The following is a 27,139-nucleotide window of genomic DNA, read 5'->3' as shown; positions in this document are numbered from 1 at the left end:
ACTGTGACATACTTTCCCAAAGTAAGCTACAACTATAGCTGAGGATCTTGCGTAATCAGTTCAGTGGGTGTGTATCGCAATGATGTTCGAAATGTCCCTTATAGGCCTACGTCTGTTTCCGGTGACTTCATTTTGAAATTCAGTTCCTGACGGACGGCCAAAAAGCCTGAGATTATAGAATTAAACAAATAAATAAAAACAAGGATAATTGTGTGTTATTGTTGAGTGTGTTATTTAGAAAAGAATAACAAGTTAAAAGGAAAAAAAGATTTAAAAAATACAGATTTCAGTATTCTGAGGCTCTGAGCCCCATTTATTTCCCTCACGGACGACAAACAAAGTCCGACATTATACGATTTAAAATAAAAACAATAATCGTGGCTTGATATTGAGTAAGAAAATGTTTTTATGAACCACACAGCTTCCTGTATTCCTCGACCCGACCGGACAAAAAGACGTGATGCAGGCACGAAACATACTACCAATAGAAATACATCGCTTTTAAAATCGTTCTGTGTGACACGACAAAAAGGGGAAAATCGTGTTGGTGAACACGAATCAATAGATTAAATGTTGTGACTATAACACGGAATGCCGTGAGACTGGGTTGGTTTATATGTAGTTTAGCAAAAAGACTGGAAGCAGTTGGAAACAGCTAGCATGGCTAACCCCTGGATTCCACCGGGTCCGTCTGCGCCGCGTTCACGGCCACTCTAGTCAATGGGTGATATTCCACCAGACGTGCCGTGTTACGGCCCGTCCACACGGCAGCGTTGCGTGCTTCAACGGAGACGCTTCCCATTCACTTTTAATGGGGTGAAGTCACGCTTTGCCGAACTGCATTGTGGTTCCGTAGCGTCGCTTTGCCTCCGTTGCTCGCTTCGAAAGTTGAGAAAAGTTAAACTTTTCAAGCGTCGACGGAAGCGCCAGCCAATCAAATCATATGCCAGTACAAGCTCTAGCCAATCAAACCGCGTCCTTGTATGTCCGGGGTGGGAGATTAATCTGATTGGTTGTTGGTTGCACGCCAGACAACCAACCACCGGCAAGCTTCAATGCGACGCTGCCGTGTGGACGTACAGTTACGGCCCGTCCACACAGCGGCGTGCATTGAAGCTTGCCGGCGGGCGTGTCTGAAACTCGACCAACAACCAATCACATGAATCTCCCGCCCCTGACACACAAGCAGCGGTTTGATTGGCTAGAGCTTGAGGCTTCAGAAGTTGAACATTGCTCAACTTTTGCAGCGAGCCACGCCAGCAAAGCTCCGCTTCCCACAATGCAGTTTGGCGAAAAGTGACGTCACCCCCTTCAAAGTGAATGGTGAAGCTTTCAACGCACGCCGCTGTGTGGACGGGCCGTTACGGCTCAGAAGCGTCCCAGAAGCGTCTCGGCGCTGGGCTCCGATAAAAATACGCGGCTGGTCTATTTTCGACGCGGCAGGAAGTGGAACGGTCAATCCTAAAATAAACTAATTTTGCAGACCCTATCCCTCCGTAGTCTTTCAAGTAGGAGGAGAAATGCCAGCGTTCTCCTCCGGTTTACAGGCACTGCGTAAATTATATATAGAATAATTATGATGATGAATGCATTTTTTTACCACTAAAATACAGCAACACATCTTTGATTCATGTCATTTATAACTGGACTATTACAATTATTATTAACTTTGTCTGTTCAAAGTAGCCTGTCCAGGAAATATGCCCAAATCAACAAAAACTGCGAGCCGGCACGCAAGACGCTCCTCTTCTGAAACGCGCCCGGTGGGGTTTGACGCTGTAGGAGGTCGGAACAAAACCGCCACCACCACCACCTCAGTCCCCAGACCCACCTCCGGTGTGTGAGGAAGCTGCCGCTGACGTGTCCCGAGCCGTCGCAGCCCGGCGTGGGGCAGGACATGCCCTCCGTCTTGCCGGACTTCCACGTGAACTGGATGCCGTTCATGTAGCCGTCCTTTTGTCTCTTCGCTGCTATGGGACATCCTGAAGCGCTTCTGTGGGACGCATACTTTCCCGTCACGTGTCCCTGACCATCACATCCTGGAACAGGACACCTGGGGGGACAGAGGGAAATGTTTTATTCACTTTCAATGTTTAAGACACTTATGTATTCAAAGTTCATACCGTTATCTCTTATCATATTGGAGACATCCTCTCAAAAATGACCTGCTGAGGCGCTCTGGTAAACACTACATTGTGTTTTCCTCCTGAGTACTAAAACACCACAGAGTGTTTGAGTGAATATCATTTTTCTGTTCCCCTCCATCTCTACTGCTTTGATATAAACAAAGATACCATCATCTTATTTTAAAGCAGTCCTAGTGGCACCCTTATCACAGTCTTTGAATGCTGACAGTGCATCAAAACCAGTGCTAATCAGATCCAATGAGGCAGTAAATTATTCCAAATGTCACAACTGGCAAAATGGATTATAGGTGAAGCTAGTGGTGCAAGTATCAGTTCAGTCTACAAACAGCAGCTACCTGCTTTTAGTACAGCTTTAGGAAAGGACATGAAGATACAGCGGTATCACGTACACTGCTGTCTGCCAGCGTCTCTTTCTGTGTCATTGAAGATCATTCCCTTGATAAGTCACAGGTATCTTCTTAAAGAGGCCCTATTATGCTGCTTTTTGGGGTTTTCCCTTTCCTGTTGTGTAATATTTATGTGTTTTGCGAATGTAATGGTATGTAATGGTCTGCAGAGGCTAACATCTCAAAAGAAGAAGAGGCACATCATACTTTAAACGTAAACAATTAGAAAAATAGGGCCCGTTTAATGAATCCATCCGCAAAGCTCTAAAAACTTTAACCCAGGAAAAACCCACACTGGTAGGACTCAATTAAATGATGACCAATTCCACACTGCACATCCAGGTAGGGCTGTGTTCAATCATATTCAAGGATTCAATATTATATTTGTTTGTCTTTCAATGGAATACGTTGGTAATAAAATCAGACATCCCCATATCTCGATACACAATTATGTCTTTTAAATGTATGATTAAATCTAAATACTAACTAAAGTTATTTAGAAAATCTGATGTGAAATATTTTGAGGGAATATATCTTTGAGAAGGTGGTTTTACTTCTACATCAATATTACATTACTCCTCAGTTCAATTAGATTAACACTGTATATGGAAAATAAAGATATGGGCCATAGGTGATGTGTTTAATTATTAATCGTTTGATTAATTCCAAGAAAAATCTGGTAATTGGTTGACTTTCAACCTCACATTTACATTTCTTTGCAAACTATTTGTCCATTACTATTTGGGACAAACTCTTAATCCGCAACATATCTTGTATTATTATTATGGTCAATGTGAAAGAAATACTGCTCCAGAAATGTCTTTACATTCTTGCTAGCCTCTCTTTCGAGGGGAACGTTGGAGACCAGTTTAAGCCAGAACTCTTCCAGCTGCCTGACACAGATATCAGCCCAGAACACCTCATCCTGACCCGAGAGCCAAACTGGTGCAACCTGCTGTCAGACAGATCCAGAGCTAACATCCAGCCGTTTGTGAGTGGAGACACATGTGAGCTGTGTCAGTTCAGAGGAGCCAAACTGACCGCCATCCAGGAATTCATAATGTCCGGCAGGGAGAGCCTGCTGTGTGTCATCCCCACTGTGGCAGCACAATAGGTTAGGGACAGCTATAGCGGGGTGGGGAGGCCGGGGTGAACTTAAATCTGCAAGACCCCTCCCTGCTGTATACATCTTTTATTTTGACTCTTCTTTTGACTTAGGAAAAAACTACAAAACCCTTTTGAAAAAAATACAAACCCCTCCCACTCTATTTATTTAAAAAAAATGTTTTCATCATACTGAATAGCTTTGGGTTTTGCACTTTTTTGATTGATAGAATAAGACATTCTGAGACCTTGTAGACATTTGGGCTTTAGGGAAATTATAATAGGCATTTTCCAATATTTTCAGACATTTTTTATATGTATAATATGTACCTTTTCCGCATTTAAAATGTAGACTAATGATATATATTGTGTTGATTTTGTCACTAAATTATCCCAAATGTTTTCACAATAAACTAAAGAGAAAGAGAGAAAATGACCATGTTATCATTCCTTGTCTACAGTAAATAGGGAAAATATTTGTACTCCCTTATCGCTCCATACTGCAAAAGAAAATAAACACTTTTCATTTAGAATGTGTTTGTTTAGTGTGCTTCAGTCTATGGATTTTATAGATTCCATATATCCATGTCTTCGTCTGAAGCCAGGAGAAATCTTCTCATGTTTCAAAAGCTCAAATAGTAATTCAAAATGTTTTAAAAAGATATTTCAATGTCAGTGGAGCTCAGTGACGGGTTACCTGTGTCAAACTGTGCTCAGAACACGGCAGATTGACCAGCGTTAGAGCTGAGAAGGGCCAACGTGTGTTATTTGTGCTCTGCACCATCGGAGAAATCAATGCAGCTGCAGGGCCGAGGCCAGAGAAGCCCGTAGTGGGATTTAGGTTCAGGAGTGGAATCAATCTCCCTCTGCCTCCCCTCACCTGTGTGTCTGAGGGGTTCACCAGAGACTTTACACAACTATAGCACATTTGTCTTGTCAGAGCCACTACTGATTTATGCCTGCTTGCTTCAGTGCACGCCAAAGAGCATTGCAGTGATTAGAAAACAGCACAATGCCCTTTTGTTGATCCCATTCACACAGCTTCCTTCCATCACTCAATAACAGGAAAAGAAAAGTCATGTATCATGTTTGATATTTCACATAGGACATGTAAAGTAAGCAGTGGGTAGCAGGAGGAAGAGTTTGGGGGTTTTAAAGGGAGACAGAAGACAGACGATCTGTGTCTGCACTGTACCTGATAGGCTCCTGGTCCTCCTTGTTCTCTTTACTGTGGATGATCTTTATCCCGCTTTTCCTTGCCCTAGGACACCCTGAGAGACTGCAGATAAATGACAGTGTTACAAAGCTGAAGCATACAGTGCGTCTGTGTGAGAAAGTAGAGGCAGGGTGAAGTAAGTCTGCTTCAAGTCAATTCAGATTGTATGGGAGGCAGAAAAGGGATATGTGTTGAAATAATGGAGGGATTGGTGGATGCGTGGATGTGGAGCGTGTGCTGTACCTTCTGTGTGAGGCGTAGTTGCCAGTGATATGTCCCGAACCATCGCACCCTGGTGTCGGGCACCTGGGGCAGAAAACACAACAAGGGCTCAGGGTCTACAGCAAAAGGTGCAGGATCGTGAGGACGATATAATCCATGTTGTGTCTAATGTATAGCTTTTGCTGTAATGTTATGCCCATTGTCGATTAAACGTGACATGGATGAGAAGATTTCCTTCATTGCTTTTGTGAACGTATCTTTTGTTTCACGATGTTGGACTTAAATCAGCCTTTGAAAATATACGGCAGAAGGGTAGGTAATTAATTAATTTGGCTTTATTCATATATATTTATACTCACACAACCATGACAGGCGATTTATGAATGCTATACCATGTCACATTTTTTGTACCCCTGACCATTTACTAATTTTACACTATATTATCTTACGGTGACTTACAGTATAATAAATACCCATTTTTCAAATCCCTCCAAAAATGTAACTGACATTTTTTTTTTACTTAATCCCACATACACCATGCTGATTATCCTCATAGCACGCCAAATGGAGATGCATCCGCGGGTGAACATAGTCCCCAACAATTGCATTTCCTTTTGTTTAGGACATTCTTTAGTATTATTTTGTATTCATAAATTAAACTATATATGTATGACTTGTTTTAGAGATGTATGTCCTGAAATCAGAATAGACTCACACACAATTTTGACCCTTTTTTGTACAATTTGTGATATTTAGAAAAATGTGTGTGTCTGGGTTTGTGTGTTTCGGTTACTCATTACATTGCTGGTATGTTTTTTTAAGTGTGTGTTGACAATTACAAATAATATAAAATATCACCCTTCTTAAAAAGGTTCCTTAATTCCATGAAAAGCTGTGAAATAAATCCCCATGCCTCCATTTCTGAGCAGTCTCTTGTTTCCATTCATACTGTGCTTTACGTTCCCCGTCCTACCGTTAGGTGCACTAACACTAATAAGGCTTGGCACAATGAGCGAGACATACACATCACACATATATCAGTGAGTCATCTCAAGCCTTACTTGAGCTCTTGCGCGTTGTTGGCCAGCATACTTCGAATGCTTTTATCAGCTAAAGGACAACCTGAGAGACTGAGAAATACACCAGGGGAACATTAGTTACTCCGGAATGACACGTCAACCGGTCCACTGTAACACTAAATCACCTCGCACAGATGTATACAAACACATGCAACCGTAAAACCAGGTAATGCAGAAAAAGAAGAGCCATGATGCGAGTGCAGGGAGTTGAATTAAATGAGTTAACCCTCTGAGTATTTGTGTCCGTAGGTAACAACAAGGACGTCTCAACATCGATTATAACTTAATGTTGAGCTTGTTCAGGAGAATATGATGTATTAAGAGCCACAGCAGCCTCGAGACTGATATCATTCAGTCGCTGCAGACTCACCTCGCTCTGCACCACTCAACAATTCTGTTCGAGTCTCCTTACTTTGAATAGTAAATGCTTAGTCTGCATTGCACTGTGGGAAGGGCCTGGAGGACTGAATAACATCAGCTTAGAAGGCTTTACTCCCGGCCCATTGAGAAATCATTTTATCCCAGGCTTTAGCTTGAAAATGAGCGTGTATCCAATCTGTAATTAATTTAGTCTTCACTTCTTTCATGATACCCTTGTTTCAGGATATTCAAAGGGCTAACAAATAAGATAGAAAGAGAGAGAGAGATTGTGCCTACAGGTGTCTGACAGCATAGTCGAGGTAAGCTGAAAACAATAAAGAGAAGTAGACTCAGGAAGTCACACCTTCCATGTGTGGTGAAATTACTTGTCAGGTGACCACTTCCATTACACCCCGGTGTGGGACATCTGCCGTCGGAAAGATAGACAGACTTAAAAGCCCAAAGGGAAGGAGAGGACAATCCTGATTTAATTGTGTCATTGTTTCCAGTTTAGCTTCACTGTCTGTGATCAATATTGAGGTTCCTGAGAGCAACAACTTGATATGGCCATGAAACAAGTGATGTTTCTTATAAAAATAAAGCTTTTAAAAGGGGGAAACTACAATTACAGCACCAGTAGATGCTATAACATGTCTGAGATCAGTGTGGACAGATAAAGCTGTTAAATAAAGGCCTATTGCCAGCCTGCAGCTCAGGTTGGCATCGGGCAGTGGTTCTCTGCGGCTAATGGGAGCAAAGATGAGGGCAGAAAGCAAAGAAAGGAATAATATGAGGGGGGTAAGCAGAGCATGAGTGGGGTCAGGTGGAGAGGAGGAACAGTGGGATGAGTGGGAGGGGCTCTTACGTTATCAGGTCCTTCTTATTCTCCTTGCACTGGGCGTACTTAGGCTTGGGGCTGGGCATGTTAACATCTGTGGTGAAGGAGCGGTCCTCCAGCAGGTCATGAAAGGGGTCCAGGTCATCTGACTGATTGTGGGTGGGATCAGAGGGAAGAGAGGAAGAAAAGACAAAAGGGAAGGAGGGAAACAGAGAGATGTAAAGGGATTGTTTTTCACTCAGAAATCATATCACATATATTCAACAATACAGTAAGTTATAATCACTTAAAATGTGTTTTATAACTAGCACATGATGACACTTATTTCCTGAGTTTATAATAATTAGTCTTTTTCCTTCACATTCCTTATCACTTTGTCTGCTCATTCCACACACACGCAAACACACGCAAACACACACACACACACACACACACACACACACACACACACACACACACACACACACACACACACACACACACACACACACACACACACACACACACACACACACACACACACACACACACACACACACACACACACACACACACACACACACACACACACACACACACACACACACACACACACACACACACACACAATTGTCAGGCAGCAGTCAGCCTGGGAAATCCCCACAAGTTTTAGAAACACACGGTGGGATGGGAGGCAGTTTCATAGCAGTCTGACACTAATTAACTGCTTTTAAACAAAGTTGAACTTTTTAAAATACAGGGTTCACAGCATCAAAGCACAGAGAAATCTGGAATGTGAACACAGCCATATTGAAAAAGTATTATTGGTATTTGAAGCATGTTCACCTTTAATGGAAAGTTAAAAATGCACTACTGGTGAAGTTATGGTCATTTAGCATGTGCTGTAAATGTTCAGCTACCAAGTCCGTATCGAAACATCTTTTAATAAACTAAAAATCACTGTGGAATGGAAACAAGCTTTACTCCAAGAAAGGTAAAGAACCAGCCTTTCACTTTCTCCTGCACGTCGCTCTTAGAATAAGGCATCTATCATACACTGGTTGTGGGCTTGTTCTGTGCTTTAACAGTGTGGGGGCCATTATGCATGTATGTACTTTGTGCCATGTTAACAGCCATTACTACATGGAAAAACATGGTGTCATCTCAGGATTACAGAGTGCCATGCTTTCCTGTGTCAAGCCTGTAATTTCAGCTACACACACACATATACACAGACACACACAACACAGCCATGTGCACAAAAGAAAGAAGCAGTGAGGCACAGCAACTTAACAAAACCATGCAAACACAAATGCACATGCAGTGCGTTAAGTTAACCATACAGGTAAATAAAGATGCATTACCTGCATTGTAAATGTTCAATTGAAGCTTTGTGTGTGAACAAGTTGGCTTTGAATAGAGTTCTGCACAACTAATTGTGTCACCTCCCACTTCCCTTCTACTCATCATGCAGTGTTGGAAGAGGGTCTTTTAGCAGTCACCCTAGCCTGTGTATGACAGCAATTCTATCGCCACCTGCCTTATGCCAAATGTGCACCTGGGGAGTGCTGCCTGTGGTGAGCCGCTGATTTACTGCTCATCAGCTTCAACTGCAACTACTTTTGTTCTACTGCAAAGTGTAGCCAAACTAAAAGTGACTACCATGCACTGCAGTGCATTATAACCAGCAGCTAAATGGCTCCTTCTTCTCTCCCACTTAAAGTGAACTGCACAATACATCATGTTGACCTGAAGCATTGTTTACATTAATTGTAAAGCCTCACCCTCCACCCTTACCTCTCTGCTGGATGCTGAGACACACACACGAGAGCATTTATACTGACCTGTGCACTCATAACCATGCTTGCACATCCACACAGACTGTCATCCAGTCATGCATCAGTACTGTTAAATGCACGCACGCACGCACGCACGCACGCGCGCGCACGCGCACACACACACACACACACACACACACACACACACACACACACACACACACGTTTTCACTCCCATCCCGTCACATATTGACGGACGGTCAGGGCCCCTCCCCGTCGCTATATTACGTACAGGGTACCCCTTGCCCGTCAGGCTTCTACGGGCAGAGCGTCCCATAGACCTTCATTGCGGACAGCGGACCCCTTGACCGCCAGGCTTCCAGGGGCAGGGCGTCCCATAGACCTTCATAGACCACGTGATCAACAACGATGGCCAACCTTCGTGTGATTCTCGGTGGAAAATGCCTATTTTAAGGTTCATTTGGCCATTAAAATGCGTTTTGATGTCATTTTATGCGAGTAATGAGTTTTTTCATTTCTGATTATTTGTGCAGTACATGTACATGATGTTTAGTTTGCTAGTTATGACGAAGATTACTTCGTCAGGAACTGAATTTCAAAATAAAAATAACCGGAAACAGACGTAGCATTTCGAGCGATTACCCAAGATTCTCAGCTACGCTGATTGGATGTTTTTAGCCGCAATGCATGCTGGGATTTGGTGTTTATATTATATGAAATCCGGAAAACATTTTAAAAGAATAAAATAATACTTAATTCCGAGTGTTCTTGCTTTTCTCTTTGAAAGTCATCACATAACGGCATTGTAATACACGGTTCGGCTGCATTGTATATTACAGATCTGCCGTAGTTCTTTATTTAGAGAGCCCTGATGAGAAGACCTTTGGAAAAACTGAAGAAATGCCGCCGAAACTGAATACTTGACGTGGATCATAAATATATCAACAATTAAAAAACATCTTCAATTTCTCTTCACACAATACGTCTCCTTGCAGTATCAACACTAATTCGGCTGACTTTTACATTTGATATAATTCATAGATAGGTTATATTTACACCATAACGGTGCACAGCTGATATAAAAGGACTTGTAGTTTTTAAAGATATTACTGATTTGAATTGGATTGAATTTTGAATGTAAGAATGTAAATACTGAGTCTGAAATAGTATAGCAATATGCTGTACAATTATGTGAAAGCATGCATACAACTACACATCTTCAGATGTTGTACATACAAGTGTCTGTGTGTACCTTGTGTGCACCGCCTAGTGGTTAAAGCACGTTATTGAATTATTGTTTTTATGTGTTATATATTTGATTAAAAAAATATTAAGAGTACATATACTTTCATACGGGGAAAGTAGAAGGTCTGTGATAGAAATATAGAATATAAAAAATCAAGAAGATACTATAAGTGATCTCTTCAATAAAACAGTTTAGTGCAGGATGTACAAAGATATTAATAGGAGGAGGTGCAAAACAGAAAAACGGATTAACCTTTATTTAAACATTAAATAACAGATTAAGGTCTTGCTTTCCTGCAATGTTAACTATGTTGAAGCACTTATTTTAACTGATATTATACATATGGATTATACTCTTATGTATGTAGATAGAATAAGAAATGTGCAGAATATGACAGTTTAATGGTGGAGGTACACACATATTGATAGATGTCTTGTAATGCACTGTTGAGGGACCTGTGACCCAAGTTTTTCATTCATTGCATAACTACACCGTAGTTGTGTATATGATATGTCAATAAACCTTTGAAAATCTTGAAAGGGATGTGCAAAATAGCCATAATATATAGTCTTTAATTAACTATTAGTAGAGAATAACGAGTAATTAATATACTTTATTACTTGTTTCCATTAATGTCAATTGCAGATACATGTTTAGTCTTCTCAAGCACCAACTATCAAATATCTCATTTTACTCAGGTGTAACTAAAGTCTGATTTAAGGGTTGTTTATATTTCACATCATTAATCAGAATCTGCAAAGTAACTCAAATAAGTGTAAAAATACCAGGTTAACCTCTGAATTGTAGTGGAGTAGAATTAAAAGTATCAATGAGCTGTCATGTGGGTATATATTAATGCTATATATTGATGCTGCGCATTATGGACAGCGATTTTCACCCATTTATTAATTATATGTTTTACATTTGATAACACCAATGTGCAACTTCTAATTGTGGGAAAAACGAAAACGTTCAGTAGAGACGTCCCATAGAACATTTTGCGAAACACAATAGCCAGCGTGTGTAGTTCTGGGGGGGCGTTCGATTCCAGTTTTGGATAGTCTGGCGTGGTTTAGTTCCATTTCAAACAGCTGTTTGACGCTGCGTAACCTTGGCGCACTGCCACTCCAACATCCAATCCCAGACCTTGAAGAGTAATCACGAGGACTGTAGTCCTAAACGATAGCTGGGGATTATGGGTAGTGTAGTGTCTTCGGCCATCCTAAACTCAAAAATGTTGACAATCGCAATGATGCTCGAAATGTCCCTTATAGGCCTACGTCTGTTTCCGGTTATTTTTATTTTGAAATTCAGTTCCTGACGAACACCAAAAAAGACCGAGATTATGGAATTAAACCAATAAATAGAAGCAAGGATAATTGTGTGTTATTGGTGAGTAAATAACAGTGTGTTATTTTGAAAAGAATAACAAATTAGAAGGAAAAAAAGATTTTAAAAATACGAGGCTCTGAGCCCCATGTATTTTCCTCACAGACGGCAACACTAAAGGTCTACAATAAAGACCTAAATTAATATTTGGGATGTTCTTGCCTTTAGATTCTCCCAATAAGTCCAAGTACAGAGGGTGACTTTGCTGTGAAAAAACACATTTCCACCAAAAAAACCTTAGCATTTATGAAGTAATCTTCGTCATAACTAGCAAACTAAACATCATGTACATGTACTGCACAAATAATCAGAAATAAAAACTCATTACTCGCATAAAATGACATCAAAACGCATTTTAATGGCCAAATGAACCTTAAAATAGGCATTTTCCACCGAGAATAACACGAAGGTCGGCCATTGTTGTTGATCACGTGGTCTGGGAGCTGTTGCAGCGTCCATAGCAACCACCTTAGCAACCATGAATGTGTACACATTCATGAAGTAATTTTCGTCATAACTAGCAAACTAAACATCATGTACATGTACTGCACAAATAATCAGAAATAAAAACTCATTACTCGCATAAAATGACATCAAAACGCATTTTAATGGCCAAATGAACCTTAAAATAGACATTTTCCACCGAGAATCACACGAAGGTTGGCCATCGTTGTTGATCATGTGGTCTATGAAGGTCTATGGGACGCCCTGCCCGTGGAAGCCTGACGGTCAAGGGGTCCGCTGTCCGCAATGAAATTCTATGGGACGCCCTGCCCGTAGAAGCCTGACGGGCAAGGGGTACCCTGTACGTAATATAGCGACGGGGAGGGGCCCTGACCGTCTGTCAATATGTGACGGGATGGGAGTGAGAACGTGTTGCGCGCGCACACACACACACACACACACACACACACACACACACACACACACACACACACACACACACACACACACACACACACACACACACACACACACACACACACACACACACACACACACACACACACACACACACACACACACACACACACACACACACACACACACACACACACACACACACACACACACACACACACACACACACACACACACACACACACACACACACACACACACACACACACACACACACACACACACACACACACCTGTCATACCATGGAGTCTTGTCAATTTGAATGCTAATGGTAGAGCCTGTGTGACTATTGAGCCTCACCTGTCAGTCTACCAGAGCTGGAAAAATAGATTCCCTGGGTGGAAATAATGACTCAGTGCCAAATGAGCATGAGTGTGTGTGCGTGTGAGAACAGAGCACTGAGGGAGGTGTCTGGTGGAGATCCTGTAATGCTCTGGTGGGTCAGTAGATGGCACTGCGGTGCAGCGTCAGCCCGCAGCTGGCTGTGTTATGTGGGGCTGTGCTTTGTCTGCAGTGCATGCGAGCTGGGGCACGACGGCTTTTGATGCAAATCCTCTCTTTCCTTCCCTTCCCTTCCGTGCTCGCAGTGTATGTACAGTAATGCCCATAAAGAGACAGGTCCAGATAGGGCCCAAATTATCCAGCGCTCAAGCTGTCTCAGAGTCTGTGATGCCGGGTCAGCCAGCGAGCGGCTCTAATTAAAGGGAGAGGCAGACAGGAAGGAGGACGACACACACATGCATGCACAGAGATGCGGAAACTAGGCTAGGGATGGGACTCGCACACACATGCCAACACACTCCCAACGAGACATGGGTACAAACACGGGCTCGTATGAATATTCATATCCCACACACTCCTACAGAAGCACATGTGTGTGCCTGTACACACCGACAGGCGCACCCAGCAGTGGTGCATTGATTTCCAGCAGTTCTTTGATGAGATGAGCTATTCCGATTCCCTCCCAAGGTGCTACTTTGCATAATTTATTATGGAGAAGAGCGAGATGTAAAAACAGAAAGCAAGCATGCGGGGAGCATGATACACACAGAGCAGATACCTCCACGCTGCTGACAATTAACATGCAGATTCATTAGGTTCCCCTCAAAAAAACATGATATGACTTTCTAATGATGCCAAGCAGTGAGTAAGACGGGGAGGTAAGAGACCTAGAAGACAATCAGACAGCAAATGTTTGACTCGGAGACACTGTGTTGTGTCAATGGCTCAGAGGGAAATCATTTGGGTTGGAGATATGGAACAGACAGTATAGGTAACACATGCCAACTGTACTGTCTATCAGATTTAAAACCACAAACTATCATATTCTACTGCTTTATAATTATTCCCAGCATCACACTATTAGTCATCTCTATTTATTATTCTACTCTTCATCATTTAAAGGAAATTGAATATGTGATGGAACATTCTGATGAGAGAGGAGCTTGTGTGTAACTGATCAGACATTTAATATTTGTATGAATAGGATTGAGTAGGAAATGCGCTGTGCTTCAAATAAGAACATGTTATTGATATTTTTAAGGTGACTCAACCGTGAAAGGCAGATACTGACTGGCACGAATATTTCCCCCTTTCTGAACAGGAGCATACATTTCCAACATTTGTCCTTATTCTTTCTCTTACTTCTTTCTCGTCCTCGTCTATGTGTTTGATCTTGGTGTAGTCTACAGGCAGGTCCCAGCAGTCGGCGGCGTCCCCCATGCCGTAGCAGCGGGAGCCCAGCAGGGCAGCTTGCCTCTGGGGTGACATGGGCTCCAGAGGGGTGAGCACCGAGTCCCCTCCGCCGCTGCACAGACGCTTGCTCATACTTAGGTCCAACGTACCGTTCTCATCAACATCCAGGCCCGGACTCTGGAAATCGGATGTGGTTTTTGGGGCGGGTTGAGTTGTGGGTTTTCAGTGAGATGGTTATGAGAAAGGGTAAGAGGATGGAGAGAAGTGGGTAGAAGAGAGAGAGAGCGTTTCTGATTACATAGAAGTCAAACATATTCATATTCTAGGATCAGTAGCTGAAAAAGTGGTGAATACTTAAAAAGTACATGAAGGTGCTTGAATATTCTGTTCCTCCAGTGATCTGTTCACTTGTGTAGTTTTTAGACGTCTTAAAAGAGGGATCAATAACACCTGCAGTTCAAATACTTGTAACAATATTCCAATTCGTCTTTTTGTCTGCAGTGGATGAGATTAGACACTTGCGCTGTACAGTTGTGTGTCTCTCATAAAAAGGGTCAAAAGTAGAAGGTCATCAGTGCTCAAGGACGAGTGCATCCCTCCTTTTCCTTTCTCTCTCTTTCCTTCCATGGTCTCTTCTGTGTTCTGTGGCATCAGACGGGTGTGTGTGTGTGTGACTTTGTGTTGTGTGAGGCTAATGTGAGTGGACATCACAGGGGGGCAGGGCTGAGGGTCAGGGGTGGGGTTGAGAGCAGTGATGAGCAGCAGTGGCTGGAACTAGAACTGCTGCAATCCCAAACATAGAGGCTGTGTTCTGAGACAAAGTGGGCTTCATCCAACACGGCTCACTACAGAGTGTGGGTTTGTATCTATAGATCCTTGCACGCTTGCCTTTTCTTTCTTCTACATATGGCACGTATCCCGTAAGGCTTGTGTTTTGGTTGGCGTGTGTGTGTCCTCTAACTTCCTTTTTCTCATCTTCCCTCTCCTTCTTGTTCTCCTTGCTCCCTTTGCAGAGTAGGACAGCCGCTCTAATGCTGATTTCAGCCGACAGTGTCCCTCGGGGGGGATTCTCCTGGTGTCTTAAGCCAAAACCTCTGTGACACACATTGACTCAAACACATAGAGGGGTGAGAGAGTTTGGACTGGGCATGAAAACTGCACGAGCTGTGGCTGAACCAAGGACTACAAAATAGAAGTAAAAAAGGGCCGAAAACCAATGTTACTGCTGGGTCAGTAGATATCTTACAATGAAAAGAGTCCTATTAAAGCGTTTGGAAAAATGGAAGACAAACAGAGAAATGATGGGGTTCCAAATCGAAGACTCTTGATTATATTTCCATGTATTACTATATTTCTTTGGTCTAAAATGACATAAAATTGTGAAAAATGTCCATCCCAGCCTCTCAAAGTCCAAGGTGATGTCTATAAATGTCTCGTTTGTGAGTCTATTATCCCAAATATATTGACTATAAAATGATATAAAACAGAGGAAAGCCGGAAAAATGTATACTATCATATTCGCGAGGCAGAAAACAGCTTTTACAGCCATTTGTACCTGTGTACTCTCATGTTCCAAATAACCCCAAATAACCCAGCTTCCCCGAAATGTCATTTTGGTGTCTGTTTACGCCGGGACCAAAATGTAAAATGTTTGATAGTGGGCTATATAAATAAACTTTGATCGATTGATGATTGATTTATACATTTAAAAACTACTAACAATGAATTGATCATTATCTAGTAAGCTACTACTTTCTGTTGTTGATTCTTTGATCAGTCATTGCAGCTTTAATTTACACTAGCACCTTTCTGCAAAACTGTGTCCTGAAAGGATTTCATGATTATGAGGTAGATTTGTCTCAATATTATATGTGTGAGTAGATCAACAACCTGTGTGTAAATGTGTAATATGTAAATGTGAAAACACCTTCCACAAATAAAATGTGTGAATACTATAATACATTTACAAATAAACAAACATCTTTTGTTAATCCAGTTTGTATTTGCGGATCTCAATTCTCTGTTTGTGTTCGGCTTTTACACACCCTGACTTTTGGGACAAACGTTCCGACGGACTGAACGAAAATCTACTAATGTCACTCGGCCACTTTCAGAAAATGACGTGGTTGCTGCTTCTCCAAGTAAGAGCATGCAGTCTGGTTACGCCATGGCGACAGTAACTATACCATACATGATGTAGTTGTCTGCTTCTGTCTTACACACACTCGATATTACAACTCCAGTAAAAGTGAAATTGCAGATTTGGCTAGGAGCTGAGAAAAGAGCAAGAAGGAGGCAGGAGATGAGTATGAAATGAGTAAAGAAAGTAAGAACAATGAAGACAGTGTTTGTAAAACAAAAGGTCAAGTTGCGTAGGAACAGATCCAAGGTCAAATGCCCCATCGTGTGTTGCCACCACTCATCGTGTCCTGGTGAATATGCTCAGCTGATGGCTCTCTCTGTCAGCCGTTGTATTGTATGTCATCGTCCAATTAACATGACCCACCCCTTCATATCGAATTAACGAGGACGATATGTGAGAATGCAGCCCACTTCTTCATTAGAGATCACCCGTCCTCGCTCTAACCCTCCTGTAACCCCTGACCCCTGTTGCCATGGAGATGCTGGGAGTAAGAGGCAGTGTTGCCAACTTGGCGATTTTCTCGTTAAATTTGGCGGCTTTCCAAACCCTCCGGCTACTTATTTGTGTCAAAAGCGACTAACGATTAATCTAACAATTTATAATAGTGTTATTAGGGACTTTTCTGGTGTTTGGAGACTCACGCATTGTTCTGCAGTTAACGAGCCGCGGGTGCTGCCGTGAGCCCCGCCTCCCTCCCATAGTACTCACAGGCGCTCACCAGTTGCCTGGCCGCAGCAGAGCTGCTGCTGCAGTCAAAGCAGAGAGGAGACAACCACACTCCCCCGCGTCGAGACTGCAAATGAATTGCGCATGCGCCAACTGCCAAGCCGTCCTGGTTTTGAGCGGGATTTAAATGTAAAATGTAAATGTTTCTTCACTCACTTTCACACTATAATAAATAACTGCCTTTGCTTTGACTCACACAGCCTCAGTCACTCAATCACCTCGTCCACTGTGTGTGTGCCTCTCTGTGACAAGCTAAACATCATGGCACAGTCTAAATTGTATTCTCAAAAATACAGAAAGGAGTGGGAATCAAACCATGAGTATAAAGGATCAGTCCGGGACTCTCGACCGGCCCACTTCGGTAGTGCCGGCCCACCGCAGACTTGTATTATCACTGGCCCCACCATTGTAACTGGCCCGGAGCATTCTCCAAAGAAAATGAACACATTTGTTGCAATAGTAATTTATGCACTAACTACATTACTACTTGTACTACAACATTTGAATCATCAGTTCTTCCTCATTTTCATCAATTGTTCATATTTGGTTTATTAAAAATAATGATATTGTGGTCATTGTTAACAAATGTCTGCTATTATTATGAGTATTATTAATGGTATAATACACTTTCTGCCTTCCTGTCATTAGGAGTTAGACATGTAATGGCTATATGTAATAGATTTGATTAGAACCTTCATTCTCCTAAAGTGCTGGGACATTTCGCCAATACCTTTATATTGTCTACTCTTCACTTACTTGTCAGCATAGGTCGGCATTGATGTACAGAGCCGACAGAAGACCTTGTTTATATTGGCATCATATTGAGAGGTGCAGCCAGTGACGCGTCCTGAAACCAGGAAGTAAGCTGCTGGTTCCCTCGACAGAAAGCCATGGGATTTCTCCACAGGGTTTTGGAAAATAGCTGGAAATAAGGTCTGTGGAAAACGAACCTGTTTGATAAATGCACATTTTGTTCAGCCGGATAATATCCACATGTCTACCCTACTTTTATAATTTTTGAATCATAAATCTAATCGATAGATTATAAAAGGGTTTTAGGACGGGTCACTGCACCACTAGAAGCCAACTCCATCGATCAAGCTGGCTGAAACTTTCTCTCCCTCTTCTTCTCATGCTCCCTGTCACTCTCCTTTAACTCCTCCGGTGACTTTCTTTTATTTGAAGATTGTTTTTTGCCCGGCGCTTGGCCGGTTACCGCTGGTATTAAAAACATTCTGGCGAATGGTTAGGTGGCGCGATAGTCTGTAGTGAAGGAGTGTGCTCCCGCTCACGGGAGCCTGCTCGCGCTGCAATCCGCAGCAAACAGCTTTTCACCCAACAACGACAACCGACTCACGGAACGCTATGTTGTAGCGTTGATAAACGAAACAATTTAACTAAATTGCTAGTCAGAATACCAATACCACAGGGCCATTTTTTTAAAGCAATATTTTTAGTGGCCCGAGCGGGCAAGTGGAAAGTACGTTATGCTGGCCCGGGGTGTCTAAATAGTGGCCAGCGGGCCATTTAATGTCGAGCCCTGCCGGTTACTAGCCGGCCCACTTCAGTACCGGCCCATCGGGATTCGTCCCGAACGTCCCGATGGCCAGTCCGCCCCTGGTTGAAGCCATTTATTGGAGATGACACACGGGCATACTGCCTTTATTGTAAGGGGGATTTCTATGCCAAACTGTCTGACATCAAGAAGCATGTTAAAACCCAAAAACATACTCAAAAGGCAAAGACATTTCTGATCTACTGTCGTCTAGATTTAACTCCGGTGGTTTCAAGTTTTGATCCTTGAAGGGTTGGGAACGTTTTTTGTACTCCCCTCTACCATGCTCTCTCCTACAGCCGCCATTACATGATATGCAAATTAGGCGATGACGTCATTTTGCGACTTCTGGCGACTTTTCGGACAGCCAATAGCTACTTTCCTTACTATGGAGTTGGCAACACTGGTAAGAGGGCCAGAGCGCGAGAGGTAACTTTCGTTTTCTCGCCGCATTACTTCTGCCCACCTATTCCACGTCTTAAAATAAAACCAGGATCACGACATGTGTTCCTCTCTGTCCTTTTCTCTCTCTCTGTCCTTCCTCCTCTCCAAGGATTCTTCAGGAGGACGGCTTCATTTCCTAAAAGATGTGTGTTACACCAGGAACGGTGAAAGCAAGTGTTGTTAAATCTGTCATCTATGTGTTCTGTTGTGAAGCTGACACATTTGAAGTCAAATCAACAACAACTTGACAAATAATGATGCCTATTTTGTGGAAGAGGATTAGAGGAAACAAGTTTTTGTTTCTTTTATTTTTCTCTGTTTTTAGACAAATATATGTTTTTTTGTCAAAGAAAAAAGTCAGAATTCTGAGATTGAAGTGAGGAATTTGAGATTTCTTGAAACAAAAATGTGAATAATTTTTTGAAAAGTATTCTGGCTTTATTCTCAAGATAAACATTTTTTTTTCACTTCTGGTCCGATCTCCAAAAAAGGTTTCACATGTGGCCCAAATCCTCTTCCGTACTATCAAGCAATTCTTGGCTCTCTGGAGTACCACATGTATCTGCTGGAATCTACAGTATAGTATGCTTGAAATGTGATTGTTGTATTAATGTTAAGTGTAGTATTCATGATTTGTAGTAAATCGACTATGAAAAAACGCAGGTACAATCCTTTAAAATAATATTTCGCTAACTTTGAATGGAGCTGCTGGACTGCACAGACCACTGGTTCCAAACCTGAGGGTTGATCCCCGCTATGAGGTCACAAGATAAGTTCAAGGGGTCATTTAAAGATAACTGGCAATAAGGGAAATATTGTTCTGCAACTCAAATTTAGATTTTCTTCTGGATTTTCCACTCAACATGTTGCGTGAGTGAGGACGCTGGCGTGTTTGTCGCCGCTTCACTTCGTAGCCAAAAATCGTGTTTTCTGTGCTGTTTTTTTCCCGCGTGTTTCTGTGTTCTAATAACCACAAATCCACTGCAAATAGTCTGCTGAAAGCTATCATAACTGTCTGGATCTATCGACTGTGTACCTATTACACTTACACATTCTCCAACGATCAGCTATCACTGCTAGCTGACGATCGCTGTCACTGCTAGCCGCCGTTCAGCCGCTAGCTCCTGCGTAGCTACCAGCCATCCTCTTCAACCTGGGATCTCTGGAGCTCCATTTCCTTCTCCACATCCCCAGTCTGTCCCCTCAACTCAGCTGCTACCCAGTTTCTTGTTAGCATTTCATTGCTAGCCACTGCTTAGCAGCTCGTAGCTAGCCGCTGCTCCTCTGTGCCGCTGTGCCTGCTGACATGGCTCTCTGGAAATATTCCGCTCTGCAAATGTGGAATCTTGTCGGCCACAACACTCCTAACTGCCTCACTACAATACGATCATTTGGACTCCTTCGCCGTCCCCGCTATGTGCATAGGGCTGCACGTCGCAAGTTTGTTAACTCTGACCATCACATCCCCACCACACAGACAGACAGGCGGTCCGTCGCACTTCGCCGACGTCATCAGAGCACACCCTACGTGCATAGCTGTAATCTGAGACCTCTCAGCTGTATCGACGTCATCAGCCCATTCATCCCCTCTGCCTCAACAACTACAAACAACAATGCAACATTCATGCTGCAGAATGTTCGATCACTGAACAAAAAAGCACCTCTGATCAATGACATTATCACTGATCATAAACTTCATTTCCTCTGCTTAACCGAAACATGGCAAACTGGACAGGATTTTCTATTACTCAACCAAGCCACACCCCCTGGCTATGTCTACCTCCAAAAGCCCCGCTCCACTGGTCGGGGCGGTGGGCTGGCTGTAATATACAGGGCAGACATCTCGATCAAAGAGCTTCCTGTACCCAACACCACCTCACTTGAATGTCTTGCCTTCACTTTATCTGGATCTGTACAGCTCCAGGCTGTTCTTATATATCGCCCCCCCAAAGCCTCAGCCTCTGCCATCTTCCTGTCGGAACTATCTGAGCTACTCACCTCAATCTGCTCCATGTCCCAATCTACGCTCCTTCTTGGAGACTTTAACATTCATGTGGACTCACCCAGTTGCACATTTGCCTCTGACTTCCTGGCACTTCTGGACTGCTTCAATTTTGAACAGCATGTCCATGATCCCACCCATGCCAAAGGCCACACCCTGGATTTGGTATGTACCTCTGGCACAACTGCATCCCACCTGCAGTGCCTCAACCTGGCTGTCTCCGACCATCATGCCATCCTGTTCACTGTGCCTATCGCCCTCCCCAGACAGCTTGTACTGCGGACAATCACCTACAGGAGCCTAAAATCAGTGAGCGCACCAGCCATAACTAGCCTCATAGCTAGTCACCTGGCCTCCGATCCCCCTGACACCTCGGTTGACGGACTGGTAGCCCAGTACAACACTGCTCTTTCCCTTAGTCCCGACTCACTTGCCCCCCTCATTACTCGCACTGTCTCCTTCACCCACTCAGCCCCCTGGTTCACCACCAGTCTTCGTGCCATGAAAGCCTCTGGCCGCCAACTGGAGCGGCTCCACAAAAAATCTGGCCTCACCGTCCATCTGGAGGCGTATAGAGAACATGTCAAATCCTACAAGGACGCTCTCTCAAAAGCTAAGGCACACTACTACTCCTCACTCATCGGTGACCAGCAACACCCGTATGCTCTTCTCCACCATAAACCGCCTACTCCGCCCAATTGACCCCCCCAACCCAGCAGACGCCCCCGACATTTGCACCAGGTTCCTTGACTTCTTTGAGGACAAAGTCAACTCCATCCACCAGGAACTCCAGGCCTCTGCCCCATCCCATCCACATGCCACACCACCTCCAGTCAGTGTTCGCTCAACTCAACACCTGCCTCAATGTTGTCTCTCCTCCTTTGCACCAGTGGATGCCACACAGGTTACCAAACTTGTCTCAAAAGCTAAGGCTACAACCTGCTCCCTCGACCCCATGCCCTCTGCCCTGGTAAAAACTTGCCTACCCATTCTCTGCTCCACCATTGTTAAAATCATCAACTCCTCCTTGGAATCAGGCAAGGTTCCCGCCGTCCACAAGATAGCAGCTGTCACCCCCATCATCAAAAAACCTGGTCTGGACCCCGAGGACCCCAGCAACTTCCGGCCGATCTCCAACCTTCCTTTTCTTAGCAAGATCATGGAAAGAGCAGTTGCTGCCCAACTCCACCATCATATGTCTGACCATGAGCTCTACGAACCCTTCCAATCAGGCTTCAGATCCAACCACAGCACAGAGACGGCCCTTATTAAAATAACCAATGACCTCCTCATAGCCGCCGATTCAGGCCTCGTCAGCATCCTCATCCTCCTGGACATCTCCGCCGCATTCGACACAGTCTCCCACACTATCCTACTCAACCGCCTATCCGTCTACCTTGGCCTCTCTGGTACAGCCCTCTCCTGGTTCCATTCCTACCTCTCCAACAGGCAACAGTTTGTGACCATCGGAAAATCCAGCTCTCCCCCAGCCCCTGTGAACCAAGGTGTGCCGCAAGGTTCAGTGCTCGGCCCCCTTCTATTCAACATCTACATGCTCCCCCTCGGTGAAATCATCCGCCGACATGGTCTCAACTTCCACTCCTAAGCCGATGACACCCAACTCTACATCAGTACCAATCCATCATCCCAGCTACCCCCACTGTCACTTGTCAACTGCCTCAGCGACATCCAAGCCTGGATGTCAAAAAATCTACTTAAACTCAACAATAACAAAACAGAGCTCATGGTTGTGGCCCCAAAAACACTGCTCCGGAAGGTTGGAGATCTGCTCCTCACCATCGATGGCGGCTCCATCCACCCTTCCCCTGAGGTTCGCAGCCTGGGCGTCACTTTGGACTCTAGCCTCACCTTCAACTCCCACATCAGGTCTACTGTCAAAACTGCTTTCTTTCACCTACGAAACATCTCCAGACTCCGGCCCTCTCTCCCCGACCCCGTTGCAGAAACATTCATTCATACCTTCATCTCCTCTCGTCTGGACTACTGCAATGGAGTTCTGTTCGGGGTCACCAGCAAAGCCCTGGACAGGCTCCAGTACGTCCAGAACTCTGCAGCCAGGCTCCTCACCCACACTAAGCCCTGGCAACACATCACCCCTACCCTCATCCACCTTCACTGGCTCCCGGTCAAGTCACGCATCCAGTACAAACTCCTCCTGCTAACCTACAAATCTCTCCACTCCCTAGCCCCTCCATACATCTCTGACCTCCTTCAGCCCTACAACCCCTCTCGTCACCTGCGGTCCTCTGACAAAGGGCTGCTCTCCATCCAGCGCTCCAAGCTGAAAACATTTGGCAACAGAGCCTTCAGTGTCGCAGCCCCCACCCTCTGGAATTCTCTGCCCTCTGCAATCAGGAATGCAGACACTCTGGACACCTTCAAAAAACCTCAACCTCAAACACCATCTGTTCACTCAGGCCTTTGGCCTCAACTAATATGATTATTATTACCTTTTGTTTTGTTACTTCCCATTGTAAAGTGTCCATGGGTTTCGTGAAAGATGCTATATAAATTGAAATTATTATTATTATTATTATTATTATAGTCTTTTTCTTGCTTTATTACATTCTAGTGAGTTTTTCATCTCCAGACCTTGATCAGTTATTATCTGATGTTTAACGGAGGAAATTCGATTTTGGTTGAATAAATGTAACAAGCAGCAGATTGAGACGACGGGAAACAGACCGATAGACAGGTTGAAAATACAAGGAGGCGAGAATAGAAGAGTGTGTGAAGTTTCATTCAAACATAGAGAGGAACAGTGTGTGCCACGACGTGAGGTGTGGAGATGAAAGAGGGAGAAGAAAAAGAAGAAACTCTCTGAAGTCTCCCATCTTCCCATCCTGCCCCGAGAGCTTCCTGCCTGTCTGCCCGGAGCAGGGGAAGGACAGACAATGGGATGAGATTAGGACCGGAGGAAGTCCTCGGGCGTTTGTTCCCGCCAAGTGTATTCCGTTCCACTTTTCTTTGGGGGAACGTTGCTTTTGGCTTTTATCCTTTCCTCTCCCCTCTTTTTCCTCCTCTCCTGTATCCTCCTCTCCTCCCTTTCTGCACTGTGACATTAAGAAGCATCCCACCAAAAAGGCTTTCTTTGCTCTCATTCAATCCAACCACCTTCCCTTATTCTCCAGCAGTCAACATTAGCAATGAGCCAGCATTAGCCTTCTGCTGTGCTCTCTCTTCCTGGTCTGTAGCTTAGCATCTGGGCACAGATAATACAGAAACAGCGCCACCTTATCTCCTCAGAAATGACACACTGGGCTCACGCCGTGTCAAGCAGCGCCTGGTCCCGCTCCTATCTGATCCCGTAACGGAAAATGAAAAACTGCCTTGCTGAGCCCTGAGTGTGAGACACAGCACAACAGATCTTTAAGGGAGTGTGTGTGTGTATGTGTGTGCGTGTGTGGTGCGCAGCTCAACTCCGCCTATCTCTGTCAGTTCTCACTGCCAGTATTAGTATAATGAAAGAAGCACAGAGATAATCTGTCAGTGGATTTTGTTGTGACTGCAGCGAAGGGCAGAGGTGAAGTGAATATAGAGTCATGTAAAAACAAGGGTTTTACTTTTTTCCCTATTGAAAAAAAGAGTTTCAACTGAACTGAACTAAAACCCAGCAGCATACACCTGTTGATGACACTTCAGGGCCTGTGTCTCCACACTGTAGTTACTCTTTCTGAGCCATGCACACAGTGTATTATTTGATGGCGTACCGCTATTTTTGTGTGGCCAATTTGAGCGTTTCGAGACTCAAATATTTCATCTTTTCAGAAAATTGCTGACCTAAAAGCCAATTTGTTAGCAGATGGCTGGACGGACACTGGATGTTGCTGCTGTCGGTGAGTGTTATACTTTTATTCCGGTACAAGGCTTGTCTTCATGCTCTACGGCTGTCAGTTTGAGTGGTGAAGCTTAGTTAAATATAAAATCCATTAAAAAAGTGATTGGAGCATTTTTTTGTTATGAAAGGTTGGGAAGAGGCTCTGCCCAGGGCCCTAAAAGACGCTATGTGGACACAGGACAGGGCCTTCGTTTCCCTTCGTTGGCACTTGGCCTACAGAATGTACTATATGACTGTCCCTAGCCCCTCCTACCTGCGAGCAGAGGTCCTGAAGCTTCCCCCCCAGGCCGTGGGGCATCTCTCGGCACCGTGTGGACAGGTTGAGGATGGCGGTGGCGGCCATGTGGGCGGCCTCCATGTCGTGACTGAAGTCGAAGCTGCTCTTGCTGCAGGTGCTGCTGGCGCTGCTGCCCCCGCCCCCTCGGCCTCCTCCCGCGCCCCCCACCCCACAGCTCAGGCTGCTGCTGCTGCTGCTGGGGGCGTAGGTGCTGGTGGTGCTGCTGGCCGAGCTGGACGTCTTGCAGTAACGCTTGGCTGAGGGTCGCATTCAAGACATTCAAAATGAAAAGAGGGCTGATGCATTTAGATTAATACTGAAAATCATGATATGGATTTACGTGACTTGAAATGCAGGTGCACTCATACTTTTTCCCATTCATAAAAGTAAGTTAATTGACTTTATACGGTCATCCAAAAATATATCCATGACAAAGTTAGCTTTTACATTTGTTTATCTTTGGCCCTTGCAAACATGAAATTGTATTAATTCTAAAATATGTCTTGGACTAGTTTAAGAAGATGATTACAATCTCTGCCCTAAATTGAGAGTTTATAGATGCATATAACGTAGCCTTGAAAAATAAATCTGTTAGATCTAGTAATTACATTGTATGGAAAAGGATTAGAGGGGCACTCCTTTTTTTGCATTCTGCCTGAATGCCTGAGAAAGTGAAAACAATCCTTTTTGATCAGCTCTCAAATAATTGTGACCCTATTTCTCTTCCGTAAAATCGACACTGTTATCTAAAACAAAAATAATATACCACATCAGAACATTTGAACTATTCTTGTGAGCCTGTAATGTTTATGGCTTGTGGTGTTTTCATAATCTGGTGAGCACACTTATGAGTTGATCCAATCCTGAATAACATCCACCAATGGAGAAATGAAGAAGGTGACACGGGAATGTTTTCTGAAAATAAAGTTGTATTTGTATTTTTGTAGAGCAGTACCGTCATATCCTTTGGGGGAGGAGTCTCTCTGTCCGTGAACTTTGGGTGCGATGGCCCGTTTCCCGTACACCGGGTGGTTGGTGCTGCCGTCGAAGGCACTGTAGTCGAAGCTGGTCTTGGAGTACTTCTCCAGCTCCTTGGCCAGGTTGGAGCGCGGCGTGCTGGTGGAGACATTGTTCTTGTAACCATACTGTGGATAGTCCAGTTGTTTGACAAAGCACATAGGCCTGGAAAATAAATGACGAGGGGGTGGAAGTTGGACTGAGGCACTCAAGATTGCCCAGGGGAAGGAGAGGGAACTTCATGCAACTTGCATCTGCCCAAAATAAATGGGCAGATGCAAGGGTGTGAGCAGAGCTTCATGGAAACACTCCAGGATTGGAATATGGAGGATGAAACTAGTAGATGGTTGAGATGATTAAGAGTTTGGGGCCTCCATTGTTTACACTATATTCATGGATGCTTTCTCCCCTGTATATAATAATATCTCTGCTACCAGTGATTTATTTTGTACCTAGACAATAAAAAAACTGCCAAAATTGAATTTCCACATTCATTATACTGGCATACTTCTGATGTGCTCTTATCATTTGATATGCATTTATATCCCAAATCTAAGAACAGGAAGAAATGAAAAGCAGGATTGTATGCTGTTGATGTTCAGTTCATTCAAAAAGCTCTGCCTGCGCTATGATACATGAGGCCAATTTTGTCAGGATCTAATAAAACCGTTTGCCTTCGACAGTGAGCACAGAAATGAACGTGCAGCCTGTTGGAAGTATTCTCAGGGGACAGG

At 43.9% G+C, this 27,139-nt stretch overlaps 1 protein-coding gene across 4 annotated transcripts in view; it reads right to left on the bottom strand.

Moving 5' to 3' along the window:
• Nucleotides 1–27,139, bottom strand: part of myt1lb (myelin transcription factor 1-like, b) — a 117,598-nt gene that overhangs the window by 4,963 nt on the left and 85,496 nt on the right. For all 4 annotated transcript variants that reach the window (XM_034112146.1, XM_034112147.1, XM_071207254.1 and 1 more), the window contains 8 exons: nt 26,344–26,504; nt 25,365–25,645; nt 14,332–14,559; nt 7,380–7,501; nt 6,137–6,205; nt 5,097–5,159; nt 4,833–4,916; nt 1,832–2,053 (listed from right to left, as the gene is read on the bottom strand). In XM_034112146.1, coding sequence (XP_033968037.1) covers nt 1,832–2,053; nt 4,833–4,916; nt 5,097–5,159; nt 6,137–6,205; nt 7,380–7,501; nt 14,332–14,559; nt 25,365–25,645; nt 26,344–26,504 — 1,230 coding nt within the window. The remainder of the gene's footprint in view (nt 1–1,831; nt 2,054–4,832; nt 4,917–5,096; nt 5,160–6,136; nt 6,206–7,379; nt 7,502–14,331; nt 14,560–25,364; nt 25,646–26,343; nt 26,505–27,139) is intronic.

This window comes from Pseudochaenichthys georgianus, chromosome 22 (assembly GCF_902827115.2).
Source record: "Pseudochaenichthys georgianus chromosome 22, fPseGeo1.2, whole genome shotgun sequence".
Taxonomy (NCBI): domain Eukaryota; kingdom Metazoa; phylum Chordata; class Actinopteri; order Perciformes; family Channichthyidae; genus Pseudochaenichthys; species Pseudochaenichthys georgianus.
The sequence above is the reverse complement of the archived record's forward strand: the minus strand, read 5'-3'. Positions and strand labels throughout refer to the sequence as shown.